The 22,563-nt window shown below is 38.6% G+C and overlaps 1 protein-coding gene across 1 annotated transcript in view; it reads right to left on the bottom strand.

The window, feature by feature from the left end:
- The window catches only part of ANGPT1 (angiopoietin 1), a 171,657-nt gene extending 154,163 nt beyond the window's left edge, over nucleotides 1-17,494 (bottom strand). Inside the window, exon 1 of the mRNA XM_005431811.3 lies at nucleotides 16,759-17,494. Coding sequence (XP_005431868.1) covers nucleotides 16,759-17,055 — 297 coding nt within the window. The 5' untranslated portion in view covers nucleotides 17,056-17,494. The remainder of the gene's footprint in view (nucleotides 1-16,758) is intronic.
- Between the last annotated feature and the right edge of the window lie 5,069 nt (nucleotides 17,495-22,563).

Genomic DNA, 22,563 nt, shown 5'->3' with positions numbered 1-22,563 from the left:
AGGCTAAGCCATTCATTGACTACAACTCTTTAAGTGAGACCATCCAGCCAATTTCTTATCCACTGAGTGGTCCAACTGTCAGATCAATGTCTCTCCAGTTTAGAGACAAGGGTGCCATATGGGACAGTGTCAAAACCTTGTAGATTACACCAGTTGCTCTTCCCTAATCTGTCAACACTGTAACCCTCTCATGGAAGGCCACCAAATTTGTCAGGCACAATTTGCCCTCAGTGAAGCCACATTGGCCCTCACTATCCACCTCCCCATTTTCCGTATGCCTTAACATAGTTTCCAGGACGATCCTGCTTCATGACCTTGCCAGGCACCAAGATGAGTCTGACCAGCCTGTAGTTTCCCAGGTCCTCTTCATTTCCCTTTTTAAAAATGGGAGTTATGTTTCTGCTTTTCCAGGCAGTGGGAACTTCAACAGACTGCCACGACTTCTCAAATAGGATAGCTAGCATCTTTACCACTTCATCTGCCAGTTCCCTTAGGACCTGTCCCTTAGGATCTGTAGATGCATTTCATCAGCTCCCATGGACTTCTGTACCTTCAGGATCCTTAGATGGTCTCAAACCTTATCTTCTTCTATACCAGGCAGTTCTTCACTCTCCCAGTCTCTGCCTTTGCCTTCTGTGACTTCGGTGGTGTGGCTCAAGCACAGACAGAGGCGAAAAAGTCAATGACTACCTCGGCCTTCTCCGTGTCCTGGGTAACCAGATCTCCCTTCTTTCTGGAAGGCCTGCCCTTCAAGAGAAGGACTATGTTTTCCCTAGTCTTCCTTTTGTCACTGACATACCTATAGAAACTTTTTTTGTTGTCCTTGATGTCCCTGGCCAGATTTGATTCTATCAGGGCTTTAGCTTCCCTATCCTGGCTGCTCAGACAGTTTCTCTGTATTCTTCCCAGGCTATCTGTCCTTGCTTGAACTCCCTGTAGGCTTCCTTTTTGTATTTTATTTTGTCTAGGAGCTCCTTGTTCATCCATGCAAGTCTTGTGGCATTTTTGCCCAGCTTTGTCTTTATTGGGGCACACATTCTGAGCTTGGAGGAGGTGATCCTTGAATACTAACCAGGTTTCTTGGGCACCAAGAAAGGGTGCCTTCCCTCCAGGGCTATTTGATGTACATCATTCAGTTGTGATGAATTATGAAGGACAAGTGGGTTAATCCTGGTCTTTTTATCTGTGCTCTAGAACTAAAATAAATATCAAAAAAATTTATTATTTGCTTCCAGGTAGTAATCCCATAGAATAACTTCTGGATTTAAGAATTAGAAAAACTATTTTCTTCCATATACAAAAGATATCTCAAAAGAAGGGAATAACAGTCAAATTTTGTTCAGAAAGTACATCTTTAATAAACAATCATTCTGCAAAAAGAACTACCTAAAAGAATCACAGACACCTGAATTTTCTCATTTGTTAGCAAAGGCAGCACAAGCAGAAAAATGTGAACAGGTTAAAAATTCAAGCAAATAGAAAGATTGTTTATGGGGAGGGACACTCAAGTAGCTCTAATAATTTTTAAAATTTTATCTGGTCAACTTCACGGTAAGATTTTTTTCTCAGCATGTTGCAGTGTAGAAACACAAAAGTAAAATGTACATGGTCTTGGTGACTGGCATACAGTATTAAAGGGCATTGTCATCAGAAGATGCCAGAGGGATGACATATAGCCCTATCAACCAAGTCATGCAGGCTCTAAAAAGTTCAGGAAAAAAAAGAGCTGCTAGTTTTCAGAGCATATCTTCCCAGAGAAGTTGTGGGTGCCCCATCTCTGGAAGTGTTCAAGGTCAGGTTGGATGGGGCTTTGAGCAACCTGATCTAGTGGAAGTTGTTCCTGCCCGTGGCAATGGGGGTTGGAACTAGATGATCTGTCTCTAAGGTCCCTTCCAACCCAAACCATTCTGATTCTAACATCCAGAGATGCATTTCTAGTATATTACTAGACAAAACAGTGGAATATTATATGTTTCACATGGATCTACTTTTTTACTTCACAACCATAATTGCTATAGGAGCTTTTCGTTATGCAGATTGATGATTTTTTTCCCTTTAGCATGAACTAAATTAGTCAGCTAAAAAATATTTTTCTTAATTAAACAAAAACCAGGACAGTGGAAGAAAAGTTACAAATAGTTATCTTTGAACTCACATGCCTCTAGTTCAGTGGGGACAGTTTGCATGATCTTTTCTGTATCAACAACATTCCACATGCATATTTTTTCTATCTTTTTCAGGGGAAAAAAAAAAAAGGAACTGCAGCAGCAACAGTTCTCAGATAAACAGGAGGACACCAATACATTGCATCCCTTTCCTAACATCTCCACTGTGCCTGTACATGGATATTGCACTTGGGCTTCTCCTTCATATCCCAAGATAATACTGGAAGTTGATTCTACATTCACTCATCAGTCCTGAAGGTCACTTTGTAACAGTCTGCTGGTTTTCTCTTTACCAACAGAAAAATATTTTCCAGTGACATTTCTTTCAGTTTATGAAAAACTTAGTTTTTAAAAATAAGATAAAAAAGACACGGATTACATCGTTTAACCAAGAATTCTAACTTTTTGTCTGAAAAACACAATGTTTTAGTTTCAAGTCATTGCTTTTGCCACATGGCTACTTTTACCTCAGGTTTCAAGCCCTCAGGCTGGAAGGTCTCACTGGTTATAACTGGTACATAGCAATTCTGCCACACAAATATCTCATGGAAATGTCAAAATAATCTGCATAAAATGTAAACAAAAGGGATTTTTCTATTTTAAAACATTTCAGAAAAAGAAACAAAAACATTTCCTGACTTGCTTCAGCAAAAGAAACACAAAACTCTCAAATGTCCCCTGAAAATACAAGCCAGATAGAAGGCAGGACTATGATTAAATGAAGATAATCTGCCTGATCAGTTCGAGTGCTTCTGTTTCAATAGGTATCTCAGCTCTTTGGTGTTTTAAGGAACTGGAAAGAGGACTGTTGAAAAAAACCTCTATAGGCAAAGTTGTGCTTATGTTCTTTTTGACATGAGTAAAAAAGGAAATACTGAAAACGTCTTTATAGAATTGTTCTCATGAGATGTACATCGCACTTTCAGGCCTGAGGAGTGTTGGGAGAAGGCTGTGCATATACTAAAAGCTGTACACAGAATCCTATCCTTAAATGAACAAAATGGTTGCAGTTTGCTTTCACAGACTGTGCTTGACTTGTCTTTCAGCTGCAACAGATTGACATTGGCTTCACTCCACTGATGCCATTGACATGGTTTCTAACTTATACTGCTGTTCCAGGGCTTTCTAGAAGTGGTATTTTCTGTATTATAAAACCACCACTGCATGTGGTATTAGCTGGTATCTTTCTAGGCATGTGGAGGAAAGAACTGGCTGGGGATAGAGACTGTACTATCATCTCAGTTCTTGATGTGGTACCCCACAAATTTATGCTGACACAATGCAGTGATTGTAGCATATATTGCAAGGAAGCATACCATCTGTTTTCTGCCTCTGCTTTTCTATAAAAAACAGACTTCAGTCTCCATGGCTGCCAGGCTAGAATTTTGCAACATACCCCTCCAGCCTTTTGAAATTCCTCCTGACCATCTGGGAATTTCCTGTTCTGCCAAATAGTTTTGTCCGGACAGAGCTGAGGTCTGTCTCTTGCCATTAAGAAATCCCCTTACATTGGGGCAGAGGTGTTCTGAAGTAGGTGAATCCAGAAAGCCAGTGCCAAAAAGTAGACCAGGAACTTCTGCCACTCCTGAAAGTGCTGGAGGAAAGAGAGGACGAGGGGTCAGCTTCAGCTGGGTGGGCCTGAGGTTGGGAAATGCCTCTTCAGTCAGGAACTGAGCACAGATTTTTACTGCTGATTCACTGTGAGCAGCATCGGGCCAGGCTCCACAGGAACTCATTAGCATCACACTCTGGGTGAGAGTCGAGAGACTTTTTTTTTCCAGTTTTTAATCCTCTTGGGGCTGTTTAATGATACCGGTTTGAGTTTGTGGAATGTGTTGAAAGCCTCCTTTGGGTTCATGTTCCCATAGGAAATTACTGTTTTTTCTAGTCATACTTTTTGGTAAGAGCTCATGCTAGCAACACCTGGAAAATGTGATAGCAATACCAGACCAAGCCTGATAGAAGCAAACACAAAATTAATACCACTCTGATAGAAAAAACATTGAGCGACTCTGACGTAGGATGTGAAGCTGTCTCACAATATAAAGCTTGTATTGCGTTATTGCATTAGTAGCATTCTAAAAATAATCTTGCTGCAGCTTGTCTATGGCTTTTCAGAGGGATTTTACTATGGAAGTGAAAGCACGACAGCATTCAAAAGCACACGATATAACTAACACTGAGGTGTCATCTTGAAACTTAAGAAGAATGAATATGGGAAATTTACCCTAAAACACATTTCCAATGTTCCATCATGGTGAGTTATAACCCAGAGGAAAAAAACAAGACAAATTTTAGTGACAAAGGACCAGAGTTTTGATTGATATTTCAGGAGCTCTGCATGATTATGGCAGAAAAATAATGAATGAAAACATTGAAGTAGCCTTTAAAAATGCACACACACACAAAAAAGGTGTCACATTTGGTTCATATTTTACAAATCAAGGATATATGTCATATCTTCATGCCCATAACCATGCAACAAAACCACTTTCAGCCTTGCTCAATTCTGTTTCTAGGAAATACCCTAGGGGGTCAGTGGCTAAATTACTAGAGCTTTCCAAGATGTGTAGAAGTGTTAAATCATGGATCAAGGAAACTTTTTGTTTGTTTGTTTTGTTTAAAGTAACAGAGCAATTCCCACTTGATTCTACCACCTGTTAAGTCTACTGAAAAGTAGCTACATGCTTGTGATAACACTCTCCAATGGTAAAATGAAAATAAATTGTTTCATAGGGATAAACCTTGTAATGTGCTAGATGTTTCCGGGAAAGTCTAAGTACCATCAACTCAAAACAAAACCCTTAACGCTTTCAGGGTCAAGTCCTTAGATCTTGCAAAATCTAAAGCTGGCAAGTTTGGGCAAATGCTTTTCTAGTATTTCTGACCTCTAGCTCATCACAGACTCTCCATGGTGCTTGCTTGATACTAGTAGACTGTTTCTTCACTTAATGGTCATGTATATGCAGCAAACACAGACATTATTTTGAGGTTATCATTGATGGTTGCAAGAACATTCCTGGTAAGAGAGCAACATTTTGGTTACCACTTGCAAAGCCACACAAGTCATTTGGTTCTACTCAGCATTTCAGCTGAGAGTTGTCTGCATTGCAGATATTTTAATAACCAGCAAAATCTGTAGAATTAATGGTTTCCTTATTAAAACATGCTGCTGAGCATCTTCTTTGCCTCACTCCTATATTCTTAAATTTAGTAAAATAATGTTTATCTTCTTTTATTTAAAAAAATGAGAACTGTCTTATTTTAAGTAAAATATTCCTCAACTATAATGAGTTTTTCTCCCGTAGACTGTAATGCTACTGAGATATGTAATATTATGATCTTTGTCAGGCCACATAGCCAGCAAATAGTTTACAGCTACATTGTTTCAGGGCATTTTAGTGAACATAGTGCTGTACACCAGAGTAATTTTTCAGACTTTTCTGTCACTGCAGGACAAGTTATCTTATTGTGTGTGCTTTAGTGACATGTTGATACCTTGGGCAGCACACAAATTTATAGATTACAACAGCAACCTTTACCCCTCCTGTCAGACTTTTAATGAAAATCCTCTATCAACCTCAAATACGTAGACTCCTTGCTTTGAAGCACCACCTCCATCTCCCACCTTATATTTAGCCTTTCCAATCTTTCTCCAGCTCCCTTATACTTTCTCTGAGATTAATCTTTCCAAGAGGCAATAGTCTACAGTTAGAAGCTCATCTTCAGTTTCCTTAGGAGTTACCTGTCCGATTTTATGGAATTCAAAATCATAAAAAGGAACATGAAAAAGCTACATATATTCTTACTGCATTTTATAGTTTATTCAATCTGCAAATGCATCACAGATATTTCACATAGTTTACCCAAGCATTACACTGTATTTTTAGAGCAGTGTATGTAAGCATGCAATGAGGTGCAAGCATTTTGCCGGTGAGGCAAGATGTAGAAACTCAACCAATACCCTGGTTTCAGGGAAGTCAATGAAATATGAAACAAAGCTAGATTTCTCAGCAAAACTCAGCTAATGAGGATTTGAAAGCACTCATTTAACAGGATACTTCTCAGTTGCAGAGAGAGCCATGTATTATGTATTTGTACAGTGACTGGCAAAACGGCTCATCAAGCAGTTCCAAATATAAAGGCTGATCTTTTACCAGAGATTATTTAATTCATTCTCCTGTAAGTATCCTTCACTTTTAATGATAACTCTTTGGTATTTGGCAAACTCATCTTGCCTTGTGTGCCTCTGCAAATACAGCTGTCTTGCTTATGCTTCACCTATCAAACTCTGGTATTGTATCAGGTACAAATAATTATTTAACAACTGCTATGAAGGCAGAGGTCGTAACAGTTGAGCTGTGCGATGTTATGGAGGTAAACGATGTCAGAGGAATATACAGAAGGATATTTATTACATCAGCCAGAATTCTTGGAAAAGCCAAGAGATCAAATTGGATCATTCAAGAAAAATGTCAAGAGAAACAACCTTAATCATCACCTCTGTAGTTAACAGTCTAAAGTGATAAAGAATTTTGCTGTACATATCTCCTCCACACAAAAATAGCAACACAGAGAAACTTTCTAGAAGAGCACTGATGGCCTTTCCCATTAACAGGATAGAAGTGACGCAGGAAAGATAGGTGGCCCTTGACCATTTATCTCTACTATGGTAAGTCACACACAGGGTGAAGTATGAAGTTTTAGCCAAGGAACAAAGGGGAATAGTTCATTCAGGAACAGATTAGGTCATCTCTTTGAGCAATTTTCACTCTAAGCAGATCCTCAAAATTCCAGGCACAACACCAAAGGCACCATGGTTTGGGGATTGCCTGTTATTGTGTTGACTTGCTGATGTGGCCTAGAAGGCCGCAGGAATTTCCTGATGAGTTAAGACTGTACAGAGTAAATATTTAACTATGACACAAGTAAATATACTTAATACTTAAGTGTTAATGGCAGTGATCCTAAATCCTTATTTCAGCTACTTTCATCTGCATATGAATACCCAATTTTCAAAGGCTGTAGCAGTCTTCCTTGAGCCCTTTGGTGTTGGAGAGGACTTCAGAGAACCAGGTTGTATATAAAATTATTCTGTGAGATTTCATAAAATCTGAGTTATTTCTATACAGGTTTTTCATAGAAAATATTAGGTTATTAGGAGAACTAGTGTTCTCATAGTGATGGTGAGATAATTATCTGAAGATCCTTGCCTTCTTGAGAGACCAATACATGATTCAGAAGAGAAAGGCAAGTAAATGATGCTGTTATTCACTCTCACTGTTACTCACTGAGCTGATGGGAGAGTTTTAAAAAAAGAGATCTATTTAATAAAATTGTCTTTCCTGCAAGACTTCTGCATGAGAACTAAAACTTCCAGAAGATAATTATTACTAAAGCTATTCAAAGCTGAACGTACAACAGTGAAAATCAGCACATTTGAATACAGCCATAGGTGGTTTAATCCAAATGAAAATTCATTCAATACAATGCTCAGAAAAAACAAATTACAAAAATCATCATTTAACAACTACATTATTTTTTCCTAAATCTCCACTGTGCAAGACAATATTTGCATACAAGAGTATTAGAAAGAAAAATAAAATTTTATAAGCATGGGCTGACAACTTTAAAACGTTCATAAGTAATATGATCCAAAGGGCAGGCAAGTCTACCACAACACTGAAGATAAATGTAAAAGAACCTCTAGAGACTGTAGAAGCACTGCTCTTTTGATTTTTGTGGGTATTTAAAACATGTTTTGTGGATTTGGAGTGTATTAAAGGTCAAATATTAAAATACCTCTCAAAATAGTAAATTTACACATCAAGAATCAGATTTTTTCCACCTACAGTCAGGAAGTGAGAACTCTACTTTGAAGGCTGTAGAGCCTTTGATAATGACGGAGAGTTTGTTGCAGCATTTAAAACAGTGGACAGGAGCACTCAAATGACAAATGCTTTTCTCTTTGAAACCTTGCAAGTTCCCTCTGTGGGCTTAGGCTGTTGTGGATCATGGATGAGAAAACAAAAAGCTTGGCCTGCTAAACAATGTTAACGCTAAAACAGAAGCTTCTTAACATAGATAACATCTTTCAAGAAAATCCTCTTGCACACAGAAAGCCTTTAAAGGAGGTTTAGATGTGAAAGAAGGCAGGATCGGTCTATAAATGGCATATCAGCCTGCAGCAGAATTAGTTTTTAGATTCAGAATTGATTAGTACCAATCTAGTCATCTGTGCCCTAGTGCGAAAGAAGCCATGCTGCCAAAAAGAGACAAATTACCTTCTAAGGTCATCTGCTCATACTCACAGTTTTCTCCCACAGTTCTCTAGTCTTTTCTTAATTTTCTGGCAGAGGTGCTTAGAGCTTACCCTATCTCTAGGGTAATCTCTCTAGCCTATTTGCCTCCTTGGTACAGAGGGAGGAGAAAGAATGCCAGGACCCAATTCCTCAGGCAGAACAGTGTCAGAAGGGAATTCTTCTGACTGGAACAAGTGCATTTTGGTTGTTCCCATACATTCCTATTGCAGAAGGAACGCCTGGTACATTATTTGCAACAAGACAACTAGAAAAACATGGCAAATGGCAAGAATTTACTCCAACAAATAAAAAATTTCCAGAAGACATGATGAAAAATTATAACTATATAGTTACGTCAAGTCCTATTAAAGAAGCAGATGCCATGCATGCACAAGCACAATCAGGTTTGTCCTGCAACACAGGCACATGTAAGGACAGTCACATGTCTGGTTTGGGGAGTACACAGTCTAATAGGTTTTCCAGAATATATGAAAATTCTTGCTTTCATACACAGTCTGGAAAGTACAAAAGCAAAAGCACCCATAATTTATTTGCAACACAGTATGGGGACTCATCCACATAGAATAATGCATGTACAATAGACAAGATTTCATTTTGCTAAGAACTCTTGTAGGTTTTTTGAGCCAACAGGTCAATTCCAGAAGAACAACAGATTGACAGAAGGTAAGTAGGTATAAAACATAAGCACAGATTTAAGACACAACACTTCGAAACAGACTTCAATGTACCTCAACACCAAAGACTCCAAAACTCTAAATGCATATGTGTGTGTGTGCATGCATATATGTGTGCCCACACTCAAGCAGCAGGGTAAGGTGTCCAAGGGAAAGGAATTTTGCAGACTTCTTACAGAATTTTTGATCAGCCACTTTTTACTCATGGATCTTCAACACAGATTTTTCAACTACAAGACTGTATCTGCACTTGCAGCCTACATATCTCTCTTAAGACAGGAATATTAACACAGCATATGACTGACCATGTACTACCATATAGCAGACCTTTAAAGTACCTTTGCTAAAGACATAACTATTTCACCATAAAACTAGCATAGTTCTCTAACTATTATCCTTTTCCTACTGGATTTTTTTTTCTTTTTTTTGTCTTCATTTCTGCTGCTAGAAGCTAGTCAAGGGAGTATAAGAAATTTCTTTCAATCATGTTGCTCCATGGCCTTAGAATACCGATTTTTTATATTACTTCCTCCAAGGGATTCTAAAGTTACTTTAATCCCCCCCCCCTTTTTTTTTCTTGTTTGTTTGGTTTGTTTTAATTCTGAAAGCAAAATATTTTTCAAAATGTAGAATAGTGCAACTTCAGCATCTTTCCAGCTGATCCTATACCTGTCTTGCTTTGACTGTCTGTACCCATGTTTTTTCAGTATTGAGCTAGCCCTACTGTTAGGTCTTGTTTAGATAGGAAGTTGCACTAGTTCAACTTGCATCAGTTTTAAACAGGGATAAGTAAACTGGTGCAAGCCCCTGGGTAGACTTCTTACTCCAGTTTAGGAGTGAATTACACTGTTTTAGATTAATGTGATTCCTAACTAAGGTAATGAAAAGCAAAGCTTGATCTTTGTGCAGGAACATTGATGAGAATGTAGTGCAAATGTGCAACAATTTATGGCATTTCTAAGTTAGCTTTCCAAGTGAATATTCATCACCCTGGTTTTTCATAATACTGTTTAAAATATGCACGTGTGGTTACACAAGAATAACCTTGTGTTAAAGTACAGCTTGTTTCATAAGAAAAAGAACCCATCCCATGAAACATGAAACTATTTCAATTTCCTTTTCCTGATCAAGCTTCAACTCTTTAACAAGAGAGGAAATCCTTACGCTACTGGGATGACTTTTATACCAGGGCTGTTTATTCAAGACACTTGAACTAGTGGTGGTGAAGATGAGGTTCACAGCACAGCTAAAACCATGATGCTCGTTCTAGAAGGTTCTTCATTTGCTAGCTCTTCCTTGTTTGCACCTTATTGCAAATACAGAGAAGAGGACTGAGCTAAGCTGAACTGTAAATTGAGATGGATGCAAGTAGGTTGCTAAGTATCTTCACCTTTCAGGTTACACTTGCAATAAATCACACAAGTGAGCCCAGGTTTGATGACAACATTGCTGGTAATAATAGCTCTGAAAAGCTAGCCATTCCTCACTGGTTTTCCTGAGAATCCATACAAGACTAAGCTACAGTTCTATTAATTTCAGATGAATAAAAGTTGAAGCAGCAACTGCTCAATGGATTTTAAGAACACTGCAAGAATGACAATTCTCACAGGTAGCAGGACATATATAACCCACTTAGACAACTGCAGCCTGCAAAATATACTTAGCATTATAGACTAATGTTAATTGCATTTATCTGCTTATTTTTTATTAATTATTTTATTTACTAATTTTAAAACTAATTTCCTTCCAAAAAATTTTAATCTCAGCATGTTTTCTGTAAATATTGGAAATATTATTATCATACAGAAACTGTTAATACCACAAAATACTTTCCACTAGAAAGACTCCAAAAACAATACAAAAAATAACATATTAAGACTCCCAACAGCCTTGTGAAACTGAGTAGTAGTACTATATTGGTGTTAGAAAAAGGAAACAGGAATACTTAAAAGTTCATGATTTCCTTGCAGTCACAAGGGAAGTCTGTGCTACAGCCATGAACAGAAATAAAGCTTAAATCCATCCCACTTAACAGAGGCGTTTAAATCAGGAAGCGAGCTGTTCAGGGTTTCCCTGGAGTCAATGAAGAGAAGCAGGGACTTCCATAGGATGGTTCAGATGGCTGGCTCTTCCTCTGGGCTTGCTACTGTCTCTGGACACAGCACTGAGAGATTCCCCACAGCAAAGAAAAACCTATCTTGGATATCACTGGGTTTTGGCCAGAAGTTTGGGTGGGATGATGCAGGCCTAAAATACCCAGCTTTATACTTTTCCCACATGAGGTTTCTTTTTTTTTTTTCTTTTTTTTTTTCCAAGGCACCCAGCACTGTGAAGTAGAGATTGTGTCCAAACCACAGAAGGGAATGGGAACGATGAGTTCTCAGCACCCTCAAAATGACACACCATTTACTTTATATTAGTTTCATTTAGAAAAACTCTCAGTGTTCCAAATGAGATCTCCCACTGGGCATGTTGGTTGGACAGTTCAGATGACTAATAAATGTAATATTTTATTGTTACCAGAAAGTTCCTAATTACAGCTGTCATCACTGAAAATAAACACATTCAGGTTCTACTGCACATTATGATAAAGCCTTCTGTCCAAGCATGGGAAATATCTTTTTTAACTAATTTGCTACCAAATGTGGCAACATGTGAGACTGCCCTTCAGTCTACTTCTCTGATTCTTCTACTTTAAAAAGAAAAAAAAAAAAAAGCACATTGCCAAATGGGTTATCCCCCAATAATATAAAGCTTTCGAGCATTTCCACATTTAAAGTGTGGAAACCCTTTTTCTTGTGGGTACCTCAGAATATCCCATGGACTTCAGCAATTTGATTAATAAAAATTTAAAATGCAGGCATATTATTGGCCAAAAGACTTTTTGAAGGTAAATAAGCAAATTTTGTTTTACACTCAAACATGAATTTTCTTAGAAGCAGTTTGTTTCCATGAACTTTTTTTTGCTCTTTAAAATTGGCTTTTATATATATTTACCCATTGAACAGGACATACTAGATAAGTAATTTCACTAATTTGAATCCCAGCATTTGTTCTGCAGCTTGCTTATGGGAACTGCACTTGTGATGTTACTATGATGAGGTTTTGCTTTGGTTATGAGAATTCATTGACTCCAAAGCAAAAAGGAGCACCTACAATAGCAAACAGCCTCTGGATCTACGCAAGAAATCCAAGTTCAAGCTGGATGCCAAAATAGGAGACTAGTGACCCATTTTGGATGAAGCATCCTCACTGTTTCCTTTTAGCCCTGGTCCATCTTGAAAAAGGAAAGATTTCCTGGAAAGCCATTACTTATACAGACCTCTTAACAATGTTCATATTAAATGACAAACAGAATGGCAGATTGCAAATCTAATGACCCGCTTTTATTTGTGAAAATTAACAGGAGTTCATCATGGATCTCATGGTTGCACTTAACATCCAAATATTATGTAGACTTTAAGGTCACATGTTATATTACAAAATGCCCAGTGAGACACAACCATAAATAAAATAGAATTTTTACTATTTCTTGTAATAGGACAATTAGCGAAAATTGGTTTATTAGTGTGACAAAATTTACAAGTTATGACCACCTCCACTTTTATATGAATATAAATTTGCCTCATAGGATACTATCACAGCTCTTTAGATCTGTCCTTTTCAGGGCAGGCTCTGTCACACTTTCACACAGCTTCATGGCATATGATATGTGAAGAATTTTCCCATCTTCAGCAAACCATATAAAATGCAAGGCAAAATCCAGCCTCTACACACACATAAGCATTTTACTACCATTTCATGGCAGTGCTAGGGCCTGCTGGTAAAAACAGCAGAGAGGGGCAGACTTTCACTGGAGCCACAACACACAGTGACAGACTCTAGCCTTTCCAAAAGCCAGTTTCTTCTATACAACGACTGGTCCCCATCAAAACCTAGATTCCTTTCATATTTAAAACCCTAGTGAGCACTTGCAATGTTAATTCTGTAAAATAAGTCAACAGAGCACAGAGAATGCTATAGACAATTTATCAAAACCATAATAAGAATAAACTTTAAACTAGACTATCAAATGGTGACAGATACCCCGGAAAAATTGTTCATAATTTCTTTCTTTAATGACTGAATCTAGCTTATCATTTTATATTTCTTCTTTTATAGCTGGTGACAGCACAGGCAGTTTGAAGGGAAAGGTAAGTGACTTGAAGCTTCTTCATTGGGTTTAACTGTAGTGGTGCCATCAATATTTGCAGAGAAAAGGAAAATGAAGTCTAAGTTTGCCTGACCAAAATGATTGTGGTTCACTTTCAACTCAAACCTGTACATCTGTGTTAGCTTCTTACAGTACACTATTAATAAGCATTTATTTTAAACTTCTGTAGTATTCTTCTTAGGTAATGATCAGAAAAAAAAAAAAAAGAATGGATCATATAAAGTTCACTTATTACTGTAATAACAATTATTATTACTATTTGGAATAAGGGATAAGTATATAAAACACTCATCTGTATAGCTATCCTGAACGTGTACCGAGTCCATCGATACTCTAAGTTCAGCAATCTGACTAACAGAAAGTTCCCAAGCAAGACATGATGATAACATTTCATGTAACTCCTCTTTGGCAATACTTAGACATGTCAATTAAATACCAAACAGTATCATGTGTGCCAGTCAGTTACTGCAAAAAAAGAAAATGTGATGAACTGTTTGTTTTGAACTATTAGTATAAACATATTGCAGAAATGAAACCCAAGCTTAAACAATGGGGAAAGTTATCCGGTATTAAAATAAACAGTTCTAGGAAAAGCTCTAAAAATGTTTACCAAGTCATCTGCACGGCGCGTTTTGCCATGTCCCTGGTTTGTCAACCAATCCCAGTTATGCTCACTATAGATATGCAAATGTTAATGAACAAGCCTGGGACTTAATTGCCTGTTATTGGCTCCTCAAGCCAGCCCATTCTTATCTATAATCAAGCTCGTAGGTAGTCAAAGAAGCACTTCTGGTTTTAAGCATAAAATTTAGCTTTTTTTTAAAAAAAAAAAGAATGCTTGCTTTGCTTCTAGAAATCTGCTAGTTTAGGTGTGAAAGAAAATAATTTTTAAATTAAAATACTACAGAGTTAAGCAAACCATGATTCTTGCCAACTTTCTTAGTAAATACTCTTTCAATATTTCAGGCTAATAGCCTTTGTGGTGAGAAAACAATGCACCCTGCCAAACATTGCGTATATATAATTTTAATGAAAGATATATATATTACCTGAAGTAATAAACATATTTCCTTTATGTAAGTCAGAATATATCTCAAATTCTTAAACACTATTTCTTATTATAACTATTTGCTTCCATTCATGGACCTATAACTGTTATTTATTCTGTATTTTGTTCTTAACAGGTGCATTGTAAATGCTGTTTAGTGTAGCAGCAGTTATATCTGATACCAAAAATCTAGGGGAAAAAATAAATGCAGAGAATAAAAATGAGACGCAAGATATATACATAATACATTCATTACATTTCAGCATTATGCTTGTTTTGAAAGGAAATGAGTTATGTCTGAGATGCTTTGTAACGGCAGCATCAACAAAGCAAATTTGGTATTCAGAGATGCTATAAAGGAGCTGCATCAACCTCATTTGTTCAGACTGAGCCATACTCCATCACACAGAGAAACGGGTCCTTTCATTCCAAGGAAAACTGACACATGGGGATACGTGCACAATCCCAGTTTTATGTAAACCCCTGGGAGCAGTGGCTTGGGGGCTGGGAAGGAAAGGAGGAGGGGGATAGTGCTGCCCATAGCCCGTTTTACAATCACTGCAGAAGAAAAGTCCTCATATATAAGCCCCTTTCACTGGGCTGCCTACCTGTTTAATCACTTCCCTCCAAAGTGTGAGAGGACTAAGCCTAGCTCAAACATTCACACTCCAGAGACTCAAATTTCTTCATGTTCAGTTCACAGTGAAATAGTGATCTTAGTTCAGTCTCTAGTGGACAAACACAGAATAAGTAAAGTCTTAAAAGCATGATTCAGCAGCCAATTTGCTCAAGTAAAATCATGTGTACATAAACACAGATAACAACTTTCCTCTTTTTAGTGCTTGCCTCAGCCTCCCAAGGTACAGTAAAATAATTTCCTAAGAAATGCTTTCATCTACAAGACATCCCCTTATCTCCAGCTTTATATTCCCCGATGCAGACCAAGGTATTAAAAAATGAGGGAAGTAGTCTAAAAAAGAAATGCTTTGTTATACTTTGTTTTATAGTCACATGTTTACTGGACAGAGTCTTTTCTCTCTTGCTAGTGCCAGATATGCAAAGAGCGCAATTAATTTACCAAGGCATCAGGAAACCTCCGAAGATTTTAGTAGGGTTAGGGGAATGGGGACAGCTGTATGTGCTTTTTAACATATTTCTATCTTGTATACTGTCTGGGTGAAACAAAACTTGTAAATAAGACAGGTTACAGTAACTTTGCTAATACAAAGGTTTAGTCCACCTAGTAGGGTCTTCGCTAGGTTCTTATTGATGCTCATTCTTCCTATGAACTTGTGCTAGAGTTAAATCGTGTATCTCTCAAATGGGTACATATAGCAGTTTTCTTGTGCCATCTTACATGACTAGTTGCATCACTCAATTGCTCAATTTTCTAAGTTTTTCCAGGTCAAAATGCAATATGAGAATGGGAATATTACAAATAACTATATACAAAGACTGTTTATTTATTTTTACTGGTCAGCTATCCCAAGGCATTTTATTACCAAGGCATGGACAAGATCCTGCAAGGTATGTAATTTTACACAAGTGAGTAATCCTGTTAAGGTGAATGGGACTGCTCATATGAATGAAATTATTCACATATTTAGGTCTTTTCAGGCCCAAAATTCAGCTCATACCTAAAATACCGAAAAGTTCATTAAAAGTTTAGAGCTATTGCACAGTCTTAAAAATAATTATTCTGCTAAGTTACTACAACAACTTCAAACCCATTTTTCCCTTTCTATGAAAGAATGCACTTATTCACACAAATTAAAACAGGCTGTTTCAAGTCCAATGTAATCTACATAGTTAAAAAGTTTTACTGCAATGTTTCAGGAGTGTGAATGCCCATATACTTTCTTCTTTCTTTCCAGCAGTTAGCTGGATAGAATATATTACAGAATCTGTTTATGGAGGAACAATGATATTCTTAACCCAGTGCCTTTAAACGCTGATATTTTTAAAATGCTCCCTTTTGCTGTCAGCGTAGCAGGTACACTGCACAGCATCTGATCTGAAGCTGTGAATTGTAAGTAGAGTTTATAGGAGTACTTAGTAAGTTCTGTCATTACAGTCTCTGCAGGATTTTTTCATTCTCTGATTCACAAACATCCATGGTCTTTTGAGATAAAGCTTTAAGAAGTTGTGTCTTTCACTAACATGAAGAAAATTCTGCTCCTGAGAGTAATGTCAGTAGGAAGGCTGAAACATTTCTACCCTCCACAGCGAGAAACTAGATCAATCCTTATTACCTCAGTTCTCATAGAAACTAATGAAAACTTTGAACATCACCAAAAAAATCCATTTAGTGAAAATGAAAAAAAGGAACACTTACTTTTTGCAGCCACTGAGTGTAATTTTCCATCACATGTTCCAGATGTTGCAGTTTCTGGGAAGAGAAATCCTGTTCCACGTGAGGAGCATCTCTCTGAAGAGCGTTTGTGTTGTACTGGTCTGTCGTGCTTTCACGACAGTTCCCGTCCTGTTCTGGCAGAATGAAAGTATAGGTGCACTGCCCGTGCTGAATCCGGTTAAATCTTCTCCCACTGGCTTCTGGACCCCGACGCTGGTTATTACAGCCTATATGAGCAAGAACCGCTGCCAGGAAAGCAAAGGAAAGGAAAACTGACATGTTATTATTACTTTCTTTTCCTACTTCAACAAAAACTTTTTCTTCCTCTTTCTTTAAATTTGTTTTTAATTTCCCTTAAAGTCTTTGGAGAAAGGACTGGAGAAGCGCACTTTAGTAATCAAGCTTGGATAAACTTATTTTTTTAATTTCAGTATGAGGATAGCTTCCTTAGTTAAAATTGGGAATATTTATTGCATAGTAGTTAAGATTTATTGTTTCCTCTCTGTTACAGTCCAGCATGTAGCCTGCTTTAGTCAGCTGCATATGCATATCCCAGTCTCTTTCCCCTACACTATCTGCTGCAGAACTGCTATTTTCTCTCAGGCTTCAGTGAGTTTTATTAAGGTTGCACTTTCAAGCCAAGCTGGAAGCAAGCAGCCTTTCACAAGATGACTTGACAGGAATGCGTGTATGAGTGCGCCCCTATGCTAAGGATGGCTGATGGCTCAGTACAGAGGGATCATCTTACAAACTGGCTGGATGCATGACCTCAATCATGCATGGCTTTCCAGCCCCTATTGCATACACTGCTAAGGGCTTTTGACGAATGCACATAAGTTTAATAAGTAAGGCAGTCCACCTTAATACACTTCATATGTTCACACTGACCTATTAAAATGTAGATAAAGTGTAGAAGTTTGTTGTAATCCCTCTGTAAATATACAAAGCACTGAAATTAAAAATACTTTCAGTTCTGCTTTGCTCAGTATCTATTAAAGAATTCTAAGTCAGGCAGGCGAATGACACATGGGAAAAAAGTTACATTTAACCCTAACATGCTTCAGCTACTTTTCTAAGACAATTGTGTTCCTTTAGCAGAGTTTGCAGAGAGCTTTTTTACAGCACATAATTAAATTAAGGCTGCCAAATAGTATTGGGAAACGGCAGTTCAGAAAGATAATAATTTTCTATGTTTGGCATCTAAACTAAGGTAAATAATTATAAAACAGTGAGGGACGGTGGCTGAACTATTCCAGATTGTCTTCTGTCCTGCATAGTTATCACATGCAAAACACTCCTTCCAATTTGCAAGTCTGTATAGGCTATACAGGCACCTCTCATATGCAGAAACTTCCTCAGAAAAAGATTGTGGTAACTACTTAAGAAACTGTCTTACACTTAAATAATGCCTTTGGTATTTGCTAGAGACAAATAAAAATTGCACAGATTAGAAACAGAATTGGAATATTCCTGAAATTCAGAGGAACTTGGATATGAGTTCCTGCTCCAGTATTTGCTGTTGTTACATAAATACCAGCCAACGCTTCTGCACACCACTTTGCACAATTTTCCCCATTAAAGTGGTTTTCTAAATAGCAATAGTACATCACTAAGAAAAAAACAACCAGCCTGCAAGGTTTTTACCGACAAGGAAACCTACTTGCAAGAAAACTGAGTGCAAGCACCTTCAGTGCTTATGCAATTGCCACCTGTATCACAACTACAATTTAATTCTAAAAGAAATATTAAAAGAATATTTAGCCAGGCATCTGACCTGCTCCTGAGGAAGCTATTCCTACTCAAAACTGGGGATGGAGGCTTTTTATCTTGCAACTGGAAAGAAATCACTGCATCTGAACCAGTAAGAAATATCCCCTATAATAATATAGAGAAATGAGAAAGTCTTATCTTGCTTTAAAATATTTGTATGCCCAACGTATAGAGAAAAAAGGAAAGAATACAAAGCAAAGAGCAAAGCATCAATGCTACTGTTGCGTTTAGCAAGATCAGAATATCCTTCCATCTCCGAAACTGTTCAGCCCACCTTTACACCCTGGGTTTTTTTTTCGTTTTCTGTCTCTGAAAATCTACTAATAGCTTGCTTTCATATAGCATTTCTCATACTTCTCCCCCATCTAGTTCTCCAGAACTAGTTCTTCTGTGGTTTATTACACTGCCTTTGCAATTATTGTGAAATGTAATTGCAAGGTATTTGCTCATATAAGATCAGAGAGCTTCAGTTAGGAAGAAAACTCTAGGATCAGACATTGACCTGAAGGGTTAGCATAAAACCAGCTATTCCTCATGAGGCAAAGCAAAAATACCAGAGCACAAACATGGTTAACAATACATACTTTTTTTTTTAAAGTAAAAAGAGAACTTTATGAAAGGTCTTCAGAGCAGCTAAAAGTGGGATAGCAAAGGTGGGTGTACAAAGGCTTCTAGATTTTTAGTTCATATTTTAAAATACTGTTGTTTACACAAATGCCACATTCACTTTCTGCAGAGTATTTATATCCATGCAAACATGGAAAAGTGAGATTTTAAACCTACAGTTGATGGTTTTTTTTAATGAGAAAAGACTTCACAGAAGAGCAGGCTCACTTTGTTGCTATTGCATGGCCCCTTCCCACTGGCTTGAGGTAACTTCTTCCCCTTCTGTCCCCCTCTTCCTAAGGTAACAGCCATGAGGACCTTCAAGAAGCGTACCATTATCAGGCATCTTTGGCATTTATTTGGCATCTTATGTCTCCAGCTTACTGCCCTGCCACAGCACCTGCCTCTCAAAGCCAGACCCCTGACCACAGGCCCCAAACTGATGGATCACGGCCAGCACATCATGGTCAGATGCCACAGTGGGGAGAGGTGGCAGTAGCCAGAGCACCTCCTACCAGCACAGTGCACTAGATGTCTCCTTACTAGGGAGAACCAAGTCCCCCCACCCATGTACTGCCCATATCTGTGCTGTAAAAGTAGCCCATCAGAGACATCTCATGTGTCCAAACACCTGGGGACTTGTGCAGAAGCAAGGAAGGGATGGCAGGAGCCTGGGGAAAGCCCAGGAGCCATTCTGTCACTCCCAGTTTGCAGCCTTTCTAGCCCAAAGGGACTCATGAAATGTGCTGGGATGCACTTAAATCTTTGCAAGGACTCCGAGCAGCTGCTGAAATGGCAGCAGCTCTGCTGGCTACACTGAAACTCAGCAAATTTGGGGGTTTGGGGGCTACTCTTGCTGATAACAGAGGGAGAACTAGCCACCAGGGTCCCTAACTAGAAGCAGAGACACTCCAAATCCTGTAACACAGGAACCACCAAGGTCAGCTTGCTGTTCCCGCATAGCAAAGTCATTTTGATAAGGACATTGAACCAGCCAGGCCAGGTTCAATTTACACTCCTCCCTGGCACGCTCATGGTCCCATGCATACACAGGCAGAAATGCAACAACAAATACAGAAAAGATCTTGTTTCTACATCTACAGCCACAATGCAATTTTCTAAGGAATTCCATTTTATCTAAGGAAAACAGGTTCAGAAATAAGAAGAGTTTTTATTTTCTAAATTTCCCTATTCCTATTAAGGTATTTGCTTTTCTCTTTCCAAAAACAAACCAACTAACCAACCAACGAAACAAACAAAACATCTTAACCCAAGAGTTTCAATGATTTGGTGTCTTCTGTTTGATAAATGTGCAGTGTATTATCCCAGTACCACATGACCTATGTGACCTGTCCCACCTTTTTAAGACCTGAAAATTTCAGTGAGGTGAGGAAAAACATAATTCTCAAAGTTCAGTCAAAGTCACTGTGGGTATTTCTGCAGGATCCTACATTATATACTATAGATACAATCTCAGTTATTTCTCCAGGATTGCACAGAAAATCAGTGGCTCAGCCAGAAACTGAACAGAGGCATGGATGTGTTTAAAAGACTTTATTTTCCTAAGACCACTTCCTCCAGCACAATGACTAGTTTCATATTCCCTGAACTCTTCCTCCTATGTAACAGGGAAGAGATGGATCCAGAGGCTTCCTTCCCAGACCATGCAAAGTCTCATGCACATTGTTTATTTAGTAGCTACACAAAATACTATAGCTCACTATGTAATCAATCCTACAAGGCAAAATAAATGGGAATTCAACATCCAGATAAAGGTTACATTCACATGATATCAGTTCCCACATATCTAGCATTAATATAATTCAATGACTTTTGTCACAGGATCATATGCATGCTCAGAGTTCAAATACAAATTCTAGGAAACCAAAAACTATTTCTGTTTCTTTACATTTCTGCTGCAATATGTGTCATTGCAGATGAGTTGCAATAAGGTTGCATCATGTCACATAGTGTAACTGGTGTTACTCCAACTAAACTTCCTCAGTGTATAAGGGAAGTCATGCCAGAATGGCTCCTAACTCTAAGTGTAAGAGGCAGGCTTTTATCTGTAGCTAAATCAATGCTATACTGTAGGGCATAAAATGTTTATTCTAATGTAGCACATTCCCTCATTCTAAATATATAAATTCGAAGGACCTGGGGCTGCTGGTTGACAGCTGGCTGAACGTGAGTCAGCAGTAGGCCCAGGTGGGCAATAAGGCCAACAGCATCATGGCTTGTATCAGAAACAGTGAGGCCAGCAGGACTAGGGCAGTGATCGTCCCCCTGTACTTGGCACTGGTGAGGCCACACCTCAAGTCCTGGGTTCCCTTTTGTGCCCCTCACTTCAAGAGGGACGCTGAGCTGCTGGAGCGTGTCCAGAGAGGGGCAACGGGGCTGGTGAAGGGTCTGGAGCGCAAGTCTTGTGAGGAGTGGCTGAGGGAACCAGGGTTGTTTAGTCTGGAGAAGAGGGGGCTCAGAGGGGGTGTTACTGCTCTCTGCAGCTGCCTGACAGGAGGCTGTAGGCAGGTGGGGATCAGTCTCTTCTCCCAGATAACAAGCGACAAGACGAGAGGAAGGGGTCTCAAGCTGCACCAGGGAGGTTTAGATTGGATACTAGGAAAAGTTCTTCATTGAAAGGGTGGTCAAACATTGGAACAGGCTGCCCAGGGAGGTGGTGGAATCGCCATGTCTGGAAGTATTTAAAAAACCCATAGAAGTGGTGCTTAGCGACATGGTTTAGTGGTGGACTTGGCAGTGCTAAGTTAACGGTTGGACTTGATGATCTTAAAGGTCTTTTCCAACCTAAATGATGCTATGATTCCATGAATTAATAAAATAGGATCTGAAATCCCATAAGTCTGACTGGGTACGTGCTAATGCTTCTGCTGTGACTTCCATGAGGATGGCCCAAATTTACCATATTGCTGAGACTAGAATGGGAGGCAGGATATCTGCCTGACCCTACAGAATCCAGACAGTAGTGGGAGCAGATGAAGAGGCAGACTTATTTAGCATGAAATAACACTTTCTCCTACTAGCTGTATGCTTTCTTTTCATACTCTCCTGGGAACAAGCAAGTATTCATCTCAGATAAATTACCCCTCAGGACGGAGGTTCGTATATTTACATGTTCATATTTAAGGTATGATCCCACATAGTGCTGCTTGCCAGATCCTTCCTTCAAAGGAATATGATGATGGGCACTGAGTCACGCTGCAGCTCAGCCCAGCTCTCCCAGCATTTGATTTCACACCTGGGAACAAGTAAACAGCTAGCAACATTAACAGAGTGGCAAAAATCAGCAGCTCTTAGAATAATGTGGTGGTTTACCACAGAAACATCTGAGCTACTGGTTAGGCCCTACAACATGTCTGAATTTTGTCTCACACAGAGGCTATGAGGCTTCTC

The sequence above is a fragment of the Falco cherrug genome, chromosome 3 (genome assembly GCF_023634085.1).
Source record: "Falco cherrug isolate bFalChe1 chromosome 3, bFalChe1.pri, whole genome shotgun sequence".
NCBI classification, from domain to species: Eukaryota; Metazoa; Chordata; class Aves; order Falconiformes; family Falconidae; genus Falco; species Falco cherrug.
This window is presented reverse-complemented; position numbering and strand designations above follow the sequence as displayed.